This window comes from Microcebus murinus, chromosome 1, assembly GCF_040939455.1.
Source record: "Microcebus murinus isolate Inina chromosome 1, M.murinus_Inina_mat1.0, whole genome shotgun sequence".
In the NCBI taxonomy this organism is placed as follows: Eukaryota; Metazoa; Chordata; class Mammalia; order Primates; family Cheirogaleidae; genus Microcebus; species Microcebus murinus.
Genome location: NC_134104.1, coordinates 156,381,437 through 156,394,083, shown reverse-complemented (window position 1 = coordinate 156,394,083; position 12,647 = coordinate 156,381,437). Strand labels below are relative to the sequence as shown.

The 12,647-nt window shown below is 39.3% G+C and overlaps 1 protein-coding gene across 9 annotated transcripts in view; it reads right to left on the bottom strand.

Annotated features, from left to right (window-relative positions):
* DOCK3 (dedicator of cytokinesis 3) overlaps positions 1-12,647 on the bottom strand; it is a 599,374-nt gene that overhangs the window by 218,338 nt on the left and 368,389 nt on the right. For all 9 annotated transcript variants that reach the window (XM_012771410.3, XM_076008055.1, XM_076008080.1 and 6 more), the window contains exons 8-9: positions 7,681-7,722; positions 6,893-7,047 (exon numbers count right to left, since the gene is read on the bottom strand). In XM_012771410.3, the coding sequence (XP_012626864.1) occupies positions 6,893-7,047; positions 7,681-7,722 (197 nt within the window). The remainder of the gene's footprint in view (positions 1-6,892; positions 7,048-7,680; positions 7,723-12,647) is intronic.

Below are 12,647 nucleotides of genomic sequence, written 5' to 3'. Positions count from 1 at the left end.
CAAGTAGAAGATGACTCCTGAGCAGCATTGCCTGTAGTTGGCGGAGGGGTGGCACAGGCACTGGCCTGGCTGCCATTGTTGGTGTCTCACTGGGTCTCATATACCCTAAGTCCACTGGCTCTGAGCCAGCACACCTGTAGGAATTGCCTAAGGACTGCAGTTTTTGTGGCCCAACTGCCTTGTGAATTTAGTCCAGGGCCCAGGACACTTTTTCTCAGCTGGTAGTGGGGCTAGCCAAAACTTGGGTCTCAGGATAGAGGATTTCTCTCTGGCAAGGCTGGTCTAAATGCTCCCTCTGTGGGCACCCGTAGATTTCTGTCCTGTGCTGTGTCCCCTATGCCAGGTGTCCCTAAGTTTCAATGCAAATTCCCATAATCACTTCATTCTCCCAACCCCGGGCACACAGATTCTCGCTCCACTCAGCATGCCAGTGTGTCACTGCCAGTGGATGGGGAGCGATGGCATAGGCAATGCAAGACTTTTCTTTTCTGCCCTCCTCAGTGCCTCTTTCCTGGATCTAATGCTAAAACCAGGTAGTATGGTTGCTCACTTGATTTTTGGTTCTTCTGAAGGTGTTGACAGTTGTTGAATTTGGTGTTTGTGCAGAGAGACGATCACTGAAGGTTTCTATCTGGCCATCTTGCTCTGCCCCTCCCCTAGTTTTAGTTCTTACGTTTCAGTCTTTCAAAAATTTTGAGTTAATTTTTGTATTTGGTGTGAGATAAGGGTCACCATTTCTCAAGGTAGTTTTACTGAATATAGAATTCATGGTTGATAGTTTTTTTTTTCACTCATTGATTGTATCATTAGGCTTCCTTATGCCTTCCATTGTTTCTGATAAGAAGGCAGCCATTATTTTTACTGTTGTTCTCCTGCACATGATGAGTCATTTTTCTCTTGCAGCTTTCAACATTTTCTATTTTTGCCTTGTGACAATCTGAATGTGATCCATCTAGGTATTCATGTTTTCATATTTATCCCACTTAAGGTTCACTGAACTTCCTGGGTATAAAATGTTTTTAAACAAATTTGGGATTTTCAGTTATTATTTCTAAAATATTTTTTTCCCTATCCTTTTCTCTCTCTCTTCTTCTAGTTCTAGATTCTTATATTTGTACTTCTAGGTCTATGAGCCTATCTCTAGCTTTTGTTTTCTGGTCAAATATTTATTGAGCTCTTTCTGTGTTCAAGGGACTGTCAGTAGTCAAACAAGGATAAGTAACAGGTTCAGGCCCCAAAGTTTATTGTGAACACAAACATTTTCCTAGCTCTAATAGCCTTCCTGAACACATATATTGCTGTCCTTATTGTTTCTGACTCATGCCTTGTTTCTTTTGCTACTTTTCATGCTTTACTATCTTCTCTTCTTGAACTTACTATAAAATCCAAAGTCCTTTGATGGCTATGAGGCCCTACATAAGCTGGCCCCAGCCTATTTCTTCAATTGCCTTTGTAACATATTCTTATCTCACTCACTACATTCCAGCTACACTGACCACCTCTCAGTTCTCTGTATATACCAAGTTTTTCCCTGCCTCTAGACCTGTATAGATCACATTACCTACTTTGTTTTGCTTACTTATATTTCAGGGCTTAGCTTCAATGCCAGAAGAACTTTCGCTTACTCCAATCTACATGAGATTCTTCACAGTACTCTTCACATTTTCCTTTATAGTACTTACCACAATTTTTAAACTACATCTTTATTTATGCGATCACGTGTTTAATGTTGGTCTATTAGACCATAAGCTCCAGGAAGATATCTCTCTTGCCCAACTCAGTATCCCTAGAATCTATGTATTTCTCTTGCTCACTTTGGTATCCCTAGCACCTATCACAATATCTGATAAGATGCTTAATAAATATTTGTTGAACAAATGAATTAAAACCCTATTCTTGATCCTGGTCACTCCTTAACTCAGTTTTCGTTTCTCCAAATGCCCTTTCTGGCTTCTCTGTCCCTCAATGGTCTTCTTCTTTCTTGCCTTCTTACTGTATTTAAAGTCTAGCCACATGTCAGTTAAGACATCTTCCCATTTGACTTTTCCAGTCAGCTTGCTTGGTACATAAAATCAGGATCAAAATATTTGACATCTTTTGGGAACACTACCATGCCTTACCATGTCCTTAACTCAGGGACAGGGACATTTAGTTTTAATCTCTAGATCCCTAGCAGGTATTACAGAAGCCCACAAATGAGAGACCCTCAATAAATACCTGCCAATTTATTAAATGCTTGCTAAATTATTAAATTAAATGAAAATTTCTGGATTCACAAGTAATTGGTACTTATTTGATAGAGGCACTTATTTATTTTTTCACTAAATATTTATTTAATGTTCCAATGTCCCAAGTCTTACGCTTAGCATGGGGAAGAAAACAGTACAGAAGACAACTAAGGAAGTTCCCATTCTAGTGGGGGAAATCTTTATACATGTACACTATAACAATATAATATCTAGTAAAGGATAAAACTAAGTAGAGAGTGCCATCATCATCATGTGCACAGTGAAGTCTCACGACTTGATTTTAACCATTAATACTGAGGAAGGTTTCATAAAGTTGAGTTTTAAAGAATGGACAGAAGTTTATCAAGTCAAAAAAGGTAGGGAGGCAAGAAACAACAAGGCATGTTTAGAGATAGTGAAATAAGTTACTGAAATGAAATAATATGCACAAAACAAGGTAAGAGAAATAGGCAGGATCATATGTCAGGCCTTTTATGCCATGCTATGTAGCAAGTACATTAGAATGAATGGGAGCTGACCCTAATAGCTTGCATTTTGAGAACATAAGTTTGGTGGTGGTGTGCAGAATAACTCATGGCAGAAAGACAGTAGAACCAGGAAGTCTGTTGGGGGAGAAATGTGAAGGATTTTAGGTGACAGTGGGGATGGAGTAGGAATGGTGATTCGATTGATATTTAGTAGGTATAAGTTGACAGGATACAGTGATTAAATGAGAGGAGAAGGAGATAGAAAGGGAGGAGCCTGAGATAACTCAAAGGTTTCAGATTTAGGTCCCTGAGCAAATGATAATGCCTTTCATCTGATTTAAAGAACACAGGCCGGGCGTGGTGGCTCACGCCTGTAATCCTAGCACTCTGGGAGGCCGAGGCGGGCGGATTGCTCGAAGTCAGGAGTTCGAAACCACCCTGAGCGAGACCCAGTCTCTACTAAAAAAAAATAGAAAGAAATTAATTGACCAACTAAAAATATATATACAAAAAATTAGCCGGGCATGGTGGTGCATGCCTGTAGTCCCAGCTACTTGGGAGGCTGAGGCAGGAGGATCACTTGAGCCCAGGAGATTGAGATTGCTGTGAGCTAGGCTGACGCCACGGCACTCACTCTAGCCTGGGCAACAAAGTGAGACTCTGTCTCAAAAAAAAAAAAAAAAAATAAAGAAAGAACACAGGCAGAAGTATATGTGTGAAGCAAAGAAAACAGATTCACTTTAGGTATGTTGAGAAATGTTTTAGGGACATCCAAGCACAGATGTCTGGTAGGAAAAAGGAAACGAGGGCTGAAGCTCAGAGGAAAGGTCTCGGTTGGAGACTTTATATTTCATGGCTAAATATTTATGATTCTGTTCTCAAAGATGAAATATCAAAAAAGGTAGCTAGAGCTATCAAGGCCCTGCCAGCTGCTGCTTCTTCCCTGGAGATCTTCCCTGGAGATCATCTAATACTCACCAGTCAGCAATATCAGGATGCACTATGTAGGTTTGCAATATATCATTCATTTTAGTCCCTTTAGGTTTGCCTGTGGAATCAGCAAGGAGACTTTAATGGAGAAATATCTGCTCTTTAATCTGCTCTACCTGCTCACATGCACTCTTTGGCATATAGGTGTGAGTGTCTTGGCAATACTGAATACTAGACCAACACCATTTAATTGGAGACTAAACTAGCAATATTTTATTGGAAAGACAGTTCTGATGAGAAAACACAATTAAACCAATTGTTCTGTTCAATACTCTGTACACCTTAGTGATTTATTTTCTTTTTGATTTTCTTTCTTTCTTTCTTCTTTCTCTCTCTCTCTCTCTCTCTCTCTCTCTCTCTCTCTCTCTCTCTCTCTCTCTCTCTCTCTTTCTTTCAGACAGAGTTTATCTCTGTTGTTCAGGCTAGAGTGCTGTGGTATCAGCCTAGCTCACAGCAACCTCAAACTCGTGCGCTCAAGCAATCCTGCTGCCTCAGCCTCCCCAGTAGCTGGGAGTATAGGCATATACCATGACGCCCAGCTAATATTTTTTTCTATTTTTAGTAGAGATTGGTTCTCACTCTTGCTCAAGCTGGTCTTGAACTCCTGGACTCAAGCAATCCTCCCACCTGGGCCTCTCAAAGTGCTAGGATTACAGGCATGAGCCACCATGCCCAGCCCTTAGTGATTTCTGATAACTGCTTCAAGAAAGTAATATACAACCAGTTTAACACTTAACCATAATAAAAGCAGAATTCTCTGGTAATACCAGTTCAATGACCTAAACTTTTTGAGGGTTTTTACAACTACACAGATCATAACAGAAAGAAGAAACAAAAATTTATCAATTTTAGATCTATACATAAAATTCTACTTATTAGTTCACTCTTAAAACTAAAGAAAGTAGATGATATTGTCAACTAAAAACCTTATGATTTTCTTAATTGAATGGGAAGGTGGTATAGATATTCTCTCTAATATCTAGGAATTTTTAAATAACATTTCCAGCAACTCTATAAAATTAAAAAAAAAATTTCTTCTTTTAAAATGCCTTATAGTTTCTTGAAACTACATAGTAAACAAGTCCAAAGATAGAGTAACTGGTACATTGATGATCCCCTACAGATTACACACCATAGCAGTGGAGTGGTTCTGCTAGGCTTGGATATTCTCTGTTCAGTAAGCCTGATAAAGCATGTACTGGGCACAAGGACTGTGTGAGGTCCTGGGATTATGGAGAGAGAGGACAGTCTTGTGCTCAAGGATGACAAAGTAGTGTGCTCTGGTTTTCAAACTGCAACCCACAGACTTTCAGAAATTCCACAGGGCACAGGCATACTGAGATTCCTGTTATTGTCCCCTTCCCTTCAATATTGGAATAGGTCTATTTTATCTGTTTCATAGATTGAAATTTCTCGTGAAATTTAGCTTGAAGAAAGGTACACACAAAATAAATAATCAAGAATACAAATTTCTGGTCTAGTAGATAAATAAGAGAAACCAGAATCTATATCTATGCAGCTCTGGCCTGTAGTCTTGCTTGTGTGCTGTAGGTGCCATAAATACACTACTACCTTCTCTATAACAGCTTTCCTAAGGGCACATAGTAGGAGCCACTGATGACAAAGAAAACTCATATGCCTTGATCAATAGGTGCATCATTTTATTTCTAGGCCAAAGCAAAGCACAGTGCTTTAATTTATTTTGTCAAGATCAGAGGCACTGTAGAGCATGTAAATTAACTGTTTTTCTTTTGCATTCTGTTATAACTTCTATTTTTAATTTTCTCACATGTAAAAAGTGAACTAAAATAAAATCTTAAGCAAACCCCCACTGACTGAACAGACCCCCTCTTGGCCAATGGGACCCTAGAGAAACCTTAAAACTGAGTTCCAAGCGATGACAGGATAGGAGGTGAGACATGCATGTTTTACCCCCTCCCTTGCTAACAGCCATCAGGTTTTTCCCCCTAAGGGCCAGACTAGCATTCTCTTCTGAAAAAGACCACTAACCAGAAAGTGGTTTTAAACAGAGAGGGGTTTTGTTTCCTTGATTCATCTTTTTGACACAGAGGGCAGTTATTTCTGAACATGGAACCCACAGGCTTCTCTTTTTTGTAAATATTCATGACTTCTCCTATAGTTTATTAAATATGCATATTTGCTATCCCATTCAGTATAAATTCCTGTTCCTATTGTCCCTGCCTCAAAGCACATGCTCCTGGCTTGTAGCTGGAGGGCCTTGCTTTCCAGACTGCTGGAATGGCCACCTGCAGGCTACAACCCTGTATTAGAAATAAAGCTCTGTTTTCCAAATTATGAACCTCATTATTTCTTCAGTTAACACATGCAATTAGAAAAGTGAAAGAGCTGTTTTCAAATTTTAAGTAAAAAAACAAATAAAACCCACAAAGCAGTCCTAACATAGGAAGTTTTGAAGCAATATAAAAGAAACCCAAGATTTATTTTCTTTCTGTCCCACTTAAAAGATGATCACAGAGAAACAACTGGACTCTGTTAAATTTCATTTTGGCTACAAAAGTCATCTCACATTGTCAGAGCCTTGCTGGCCTCTAAAGAAAGGGAAGCCCAGAGAGTCTCCTTAATTCCTCCCTATCCTTTTCTCAAGGGAGAAAGCAGGGCCTTGTTACTCTGCCAAGATAGTCTACTGTACGTCAGCCTCTTTCGTTGCCTCTCCTTCATTCCAAGAGAAAAGACAAAGGTAGGCTAGCCCTCCCTTTTGCCCAGAAGATCCCCTCCCCCTCACTGGGCTGCTAGATTGGACACAATCAGGCTCTTTCCCTGTGAACCTTTTCTCCCACATGGGCCAAAGACTTCCTGTGCACTGGGGCTGGGCATCTCTCCTGCATTTGCTTTGTTCTACGTTCTTCCCATTCCTTTTCTTTGGCACTAAATAGATGTATCCTTTTCTCTCTGTGATGTGGTGATAGCCAAGACTCAATTTTGAGCCTTCCTATCGAAATAGGAATAAAAAAGCAGGGCCACACATGGTATGGTTTAGATGACTTAAGGGTACACTGGAAATTGGGGCCAAACTGTTACCTAACAAGACAAGGTTACTTTGTTTTCCTTCCTCTGTGCATCTATCTTCTCTGAAAGCCACAAATGCCTATGACTCATATCCTAACAAAGAGTCTCAACCTCACCAGAACTTACAGTGACTCTTACCTTATCTGCTTGCCTTCTCTCATGTCATATAAGGAAAAAAAGACATCGGTATCTTCTCCAATGGTATTGTAGGTGAAACTCTTTAGGTTTAGAAAGAAGTGATGTGGCACTGGCATCCGACAGGTTTCCCCATGACGTGGGCGCATTGTATCTACCTAATGAGGAAAGCAAAAAACAATGACTTCTATTTTAGTTATTATATTGATCCTTAAAAACTAGAAACTAAATTACTAACTATCCTCACATTGTTGAAGGAGATTACTTAAGAGAGAGACTGAAAATGTTTTCTCGCTAGTAGGGATTACTACACTGACAGACTTAGGTTGAGGTGGACAAGCAAGCAGCTGAGAGAAGTAAACAGTGAAGGAAATATGGGAACAGTAATTTCAGCTTAGAAGTGAACTCAACATGTCCACCAGGTCACAAACATCTAAATTCTCCAGGGACTATTTTCAAAGTCATTTCTTACAGATGCCAAGATGACCCTGATGCACCTGACTTACACTGTAAGATGGTAATAGTTATTCTAAATATTAGTAACATTCTTATTTTCTCCCAGGCTGATTCATTTTAGTCTCAGTCTATTTTCTTTTCATTGTGCTTATGCAAATTTGCAAAGAGAAATGGAGACTGGCCAAATCTGTTTGGAGGTCAAGCCTCCTTAGATAAAGACACCACAAAATCAGTAAGTCACTGGTGTCTGTCATTTCCAGGTACACTGATATGTTGTGATCTCTTAAAAGAGAGAGATGAGGGAAAATACTGGGAGGCCTGAGTAAGCTGCTTACCTGGGATGTGCTCTGCTGTACACTCTGTCGGCTAGATAAATGCTATGAAAAAAAGAAAGAAAAATTCACTCTTCCAGGGAAGAAACTAAATTTTATTAAACACCTTCTATATGCTAGGCAGTCTGCTGTATCTCTTACATTCATGATCTCATTTGATTCTGATGATCTTGTTAGATAAGTATCATTAACATTTGATGAAGGCAACTAAGGCCTAGAGTAAGAAAATGACTTGCTGAGTATCATACAACAAGGTGGAGGCAAAGTCTAGACTCAAACCTGAGCTTCTCCAGCTCAGAGTACCAACCAAATCACAATGGGTGCCTGCTACTGGATTTTTGCTTTGGTACTGTCCTCTCCACATACTGTACCACCTTCCGAGCTGCCTAATTCAACTTCTTCAGGCTTTCCACATTTGATCCCTTTAATGAAAACGGGCTCCCTCCCAAACATCTCTCCATGCTGCTCCTTTACTACCAGCTAAAGTCTAAAGAAGCAGATTCTGATACTGGCTACATCACTCAAATGCTGTGAAACTTCAGAGAAATTGCTTAATCTCTCCAAGAGACATTTTCCTGAATTGTAAAATTGAGATATGAGCCTATCTTCTCTTCCTCACAAAGTTATTGTGAGGCTCAAATTATATAGTGGGAATCAGTACGATACAGTAGTAGATAGGGAACCTAAGTGTTAAAGTCAGGATATCAGTTTCAAATTTTTAAAAATGTTTTTTATTGACACATAATATTTACCCAAATTTATGTGGTACATGTGATATTTTGATAAATGCATACAATGTATCATTATCAAATCAGGATATTTAGAATATTAATCACCTCAAACATTTATAACATCTTTGTACTGGGAACATTTCAAATCTTCTCTTCTAGCTATGTTGAAAAGTACAATAAATTATTAACTACAGCAATTTTACTGTGCTATTGAACACTAGAACTTATTCTTTCTATCTAATTGTATGTTCATACCCATTAACCAACTTCTCTTTATCACCACAACTCCAACCTTCCCATCCTCTAGAAACTATCAGTCTACTCTCTACTTCCATGAGATCCACATTTTTGGCTCCCACGAATGAGTGAAAACGTGATATTTGTCTTTCTGTGCAGTTTATTTCCCTTAACATAATGACCTCCAGTTCCATCCACAGTGCTGCAAATCACAGGATTTCATTCTTTTTTATGGCTGAACAGTATTCTATTATGTATATATGTAATATATATTATGTATATATGTATAGTATTCAATTATTATGTATATATGCTACATTTTCTTTATCTATTCATCTGCTGATGGACACTGAGGGTGATTCCTTATCTTTGCTGTGAATAATGCTGTAATAAACATGAAGGTGCCGTTATCCCTTTGATAAACTGATTTTCTTTCCTTTGGATAAATACCCAGTAGTAAAATTGCGGGATCATATAATAGTTTTAGTTTTCTGAGAAACCTCCATACTGTTTTCCATAATGGCTATGCTAATTTATATTCCCACTAAAGTGTGTAAGAGTTTCCTTTTCTCCTCATCCTTGCCAGCATTTATTTTTTGTCTTTATGATAATAGCCATTCTAACTGAGGTACAATGATATCTCATTATGGTTTTATATTTCCCTGATGACTAGTGATAATCACATGCCTGTTGGTCATTTGCATATCTTCTTTTGAGAAATGTCTATTCAGATATTTTTGTTACTTTTCAGTGGGATTATCTGGTGTTTTCCTGTTGCATTGAGTTACTTATTAAATGAAAAGTTTGCAAATATTGTCTCTCATTCTATAGGTTGTCTCTTTACTCTGTTGATTGTCTCCTTTGCTATGCAGAAGATTTTTAGTTTAATAGAGTCTCATTTGTCTATTTTTGTTTTTGTTGCCTGTGCTTTGAAGGTCTTAACCATAAAATCTTTGCTTAGATCAACATCCTGAAGTGTTTCCCAGATATTTTCTTCAAGTGGTTTTACAGTTTTACGTTTTACATTTAAGTCTTTAATCCATCCTGAGTTGATTTTTGCATATGGTGAGAGACAGGGATCTAGCTTCATTCTTCTGCATATGAATATCCAATTTTCCTAGCACCATTTATTTAAAAGATGTCCTTTCTCCAATGTATGTTCTTGGAGCCTCTGTCGAAACATCAGTTGGCTGTAAATACTGTGTTTCCCCGAAAATAAGACAGGGTCTTATATTTATTTTCCTCAAGAAGACACCCTAGGGCTTATTTTCAGGGGATGTGTTATTTTTTTAAGTACGGTACAACAATCTACATCTATTCAAATATAGTTAAGTCATCTTCTTCTGGAACATCATCATAACTCTCCAAACCCTGAATTCCATCCTGAATTTCTTGCGACTCTATTTCCTTTAGAACCATTGGCCCCAATCTCTCCTGTCGAGCAACAGAGCTCTCATGGAGCAGATGAGAAGGGCTGCTCATCTTTACTGCTCTGTGACAAAATGCATGGGTTGTGCAGATACGCTGCGTAGCCACACCCATCACTAGGTCTTATTTTCGGGGTAGGGCTTATATTGCGCAAATGCTTAGAAATCCTGCTAGGGCTTATTTTATGGGTAGGTCTTATTTTCGGGGAAACATGGTAGGTGGATTTATTACTGGTTTCTACATTCTGTTCCATTGGTCTACACATCTGTTTTTACACCAATACCACACTGTTTTGGCTACTCTAGCTTTGTAGTATATTTTGAAATTAGGTATTGTGGTATCTCCAACTTTGTTCCTTTTGCTCAGTATTGCTATGGCTATTATGGGTCTTTTGTGGTTTGAATTTTAGAATTTTTTATTTCTGTGAAGAGTATCATTGGTATTTTGATTGGGATTGCACTGAATCTGTAGATTGCTTTTGGTAGTAGGGTTATTTTAACATTATTAATTCTTCTGATCCTTGATCACAGGACGTCTTTCCATTTGTTTGTGTCCTCTGCAATTTTTTCCAACAATGTTTTGTAGTTTTCATTGTAGGGATATTTCACCTCCTTGGCTAAATTTATTCCTGGGTATTTTCTTTGTAGCAATTGTAAGTGGGATTGATTGCTTGATTTCTTTTTCAGCTAAATTGTTATGGGTGTATAGAAACACTACTGATTTTTGAATGCAAATTTTGTATTCTGCAGCTTTACTGAATGCATTTATTATTTTTAACATTTTAGTCATTAGGTTTTTCTATATATAAAATCATATCATCTGCAAAGAGAGACAGTTTGACTCACTCCTTCCCAATTTGCATATGTTTTATTTCTTTTTCTTCCCTGATTACTCTGGCTAGGACATCCAGTACTATGCTGAACAAAAGAGTTGAACGTTGAGTATCCTTGTCTTGTTCCAGTCTTAGAGGAAAGCCTGTCTGCTTTTCCCCATTCAGTGTAGTGTTAACTGTGGTTTATCATATATAGCCTTTATTATGTTGAAGTATGTTCCTTGTATGGCTAATTTGTTGAGAGTTTTTATCCTGAAAGGAGGTTGAATTTACTCCAGTGCTTTTATCTGTGTCTACTGAGATGATCATATGGTTGTTGTTCTTCATTATGTTGATGTGCTGTATCACATATGTTGATTTGCATATGTTGAACCATATTTGCATCCCTGGAATAAATCCCTCTTGATCATAGTGTATTATCTTTTTGATTTGGTGTGGTAGTATTTTGCTGAGGACTTTTGTGTCTATGTTCATTAATGATATTGGCATATAGTTTCTTTTTTTTTTTTTTTTTTTCTTTAGTCAGAATTTGACATGGGTAATAGTTTCTTTTTTTTATGTCCTTGTCTGATTTGGTATCAGTGTAATGTTGGTCTTAAAGAATGAGTTAAGAAATGTCCTCTCTTCTTAAATGTTTTGGAATAGTTTGAGAAGATGTTCATTCTTCTTTATAAGTTTGATAGAGATGAAAGAAGAGTAAGCTCAGAAAAATGGCAGAATAAAGGTAACCTCCTGGATTCTTGCTCCCAGAGAAAGAGGCATAGATCTTGGTCTCCTACACATGAGTAGATCTCTCCCCCGCAAGAACAGCACTGTGAATCGGCAGAGAATCAGCACAAGACACACAAAACAGGAAGATAAAAAGGTGAATGGGAGATAGGATCGCGATCTCTGTAGAATGCAAAACAAACAATAGAGTATAGAGTGCAGGAGGGCTGCGGCCTGCCGGGCCAGCGAGTGAAGTGGGATCAGACCCACAGGAGAACTTCTTGCTTCCCCACTGACCTCCACACCCACTCAGAAAGGACCTGCCTGAAGTTGGTGCAAAATTGCAGTAGGAGGCGTGGGGGTCTGTAGAGAGGGGACAATATGCGGGAAGCACCTTAAACTGCCCAGAGGTCTGTGCCAGGTCTGCACTAAGTGGGGAAGGATTCGGTCTGAGATGCTGTGGAAGGTAGTTAGGAGACAAGTAACTTGCCTCTGGCACCCAGTGGATCTAGACCTACAGAGGTGTTAGCACTAAGTAGGGGACTCTATTCTGGAACCGCTTTGGGCAAATAGGCCCGCTCAGAGTGGGACAGTAAGAGTGAGAGCTCTGGCTGGACAGGCGTGAGACTGTGGGATGGTGACATAAAAGAGACAGCGAGGCTTCCTGATGACCCAGCTCCCAACTCAGGCACCTGTTATCTCCTGAACAGTGCTCCCAGTGCTCTGCGGGTGGGCAGTCACCATTGTTGGGGTCCACAGCCCAGCCACTGTGGTGTGATATGGTGTGTTGGGCAGATCGCTTCCCCCAGCCCAGGGACTCAAACGATAAGCTCGACCCATGCACAATCTATGATCAACTAGCCAGGCCTGTCTTGATGGATGAATTCTGAATACTTCTCTAGTCATGAGGAGGCTAACACCTGCGGGACTTACAGGCGCTAGGGCGCCAGGGCGCCGGGCAGACTGGGGAACTACTCCCTCACCCCTAGCCAGCATATTTCGCACCTGAAAGTGGTAGGATCCACCCCTGGAAG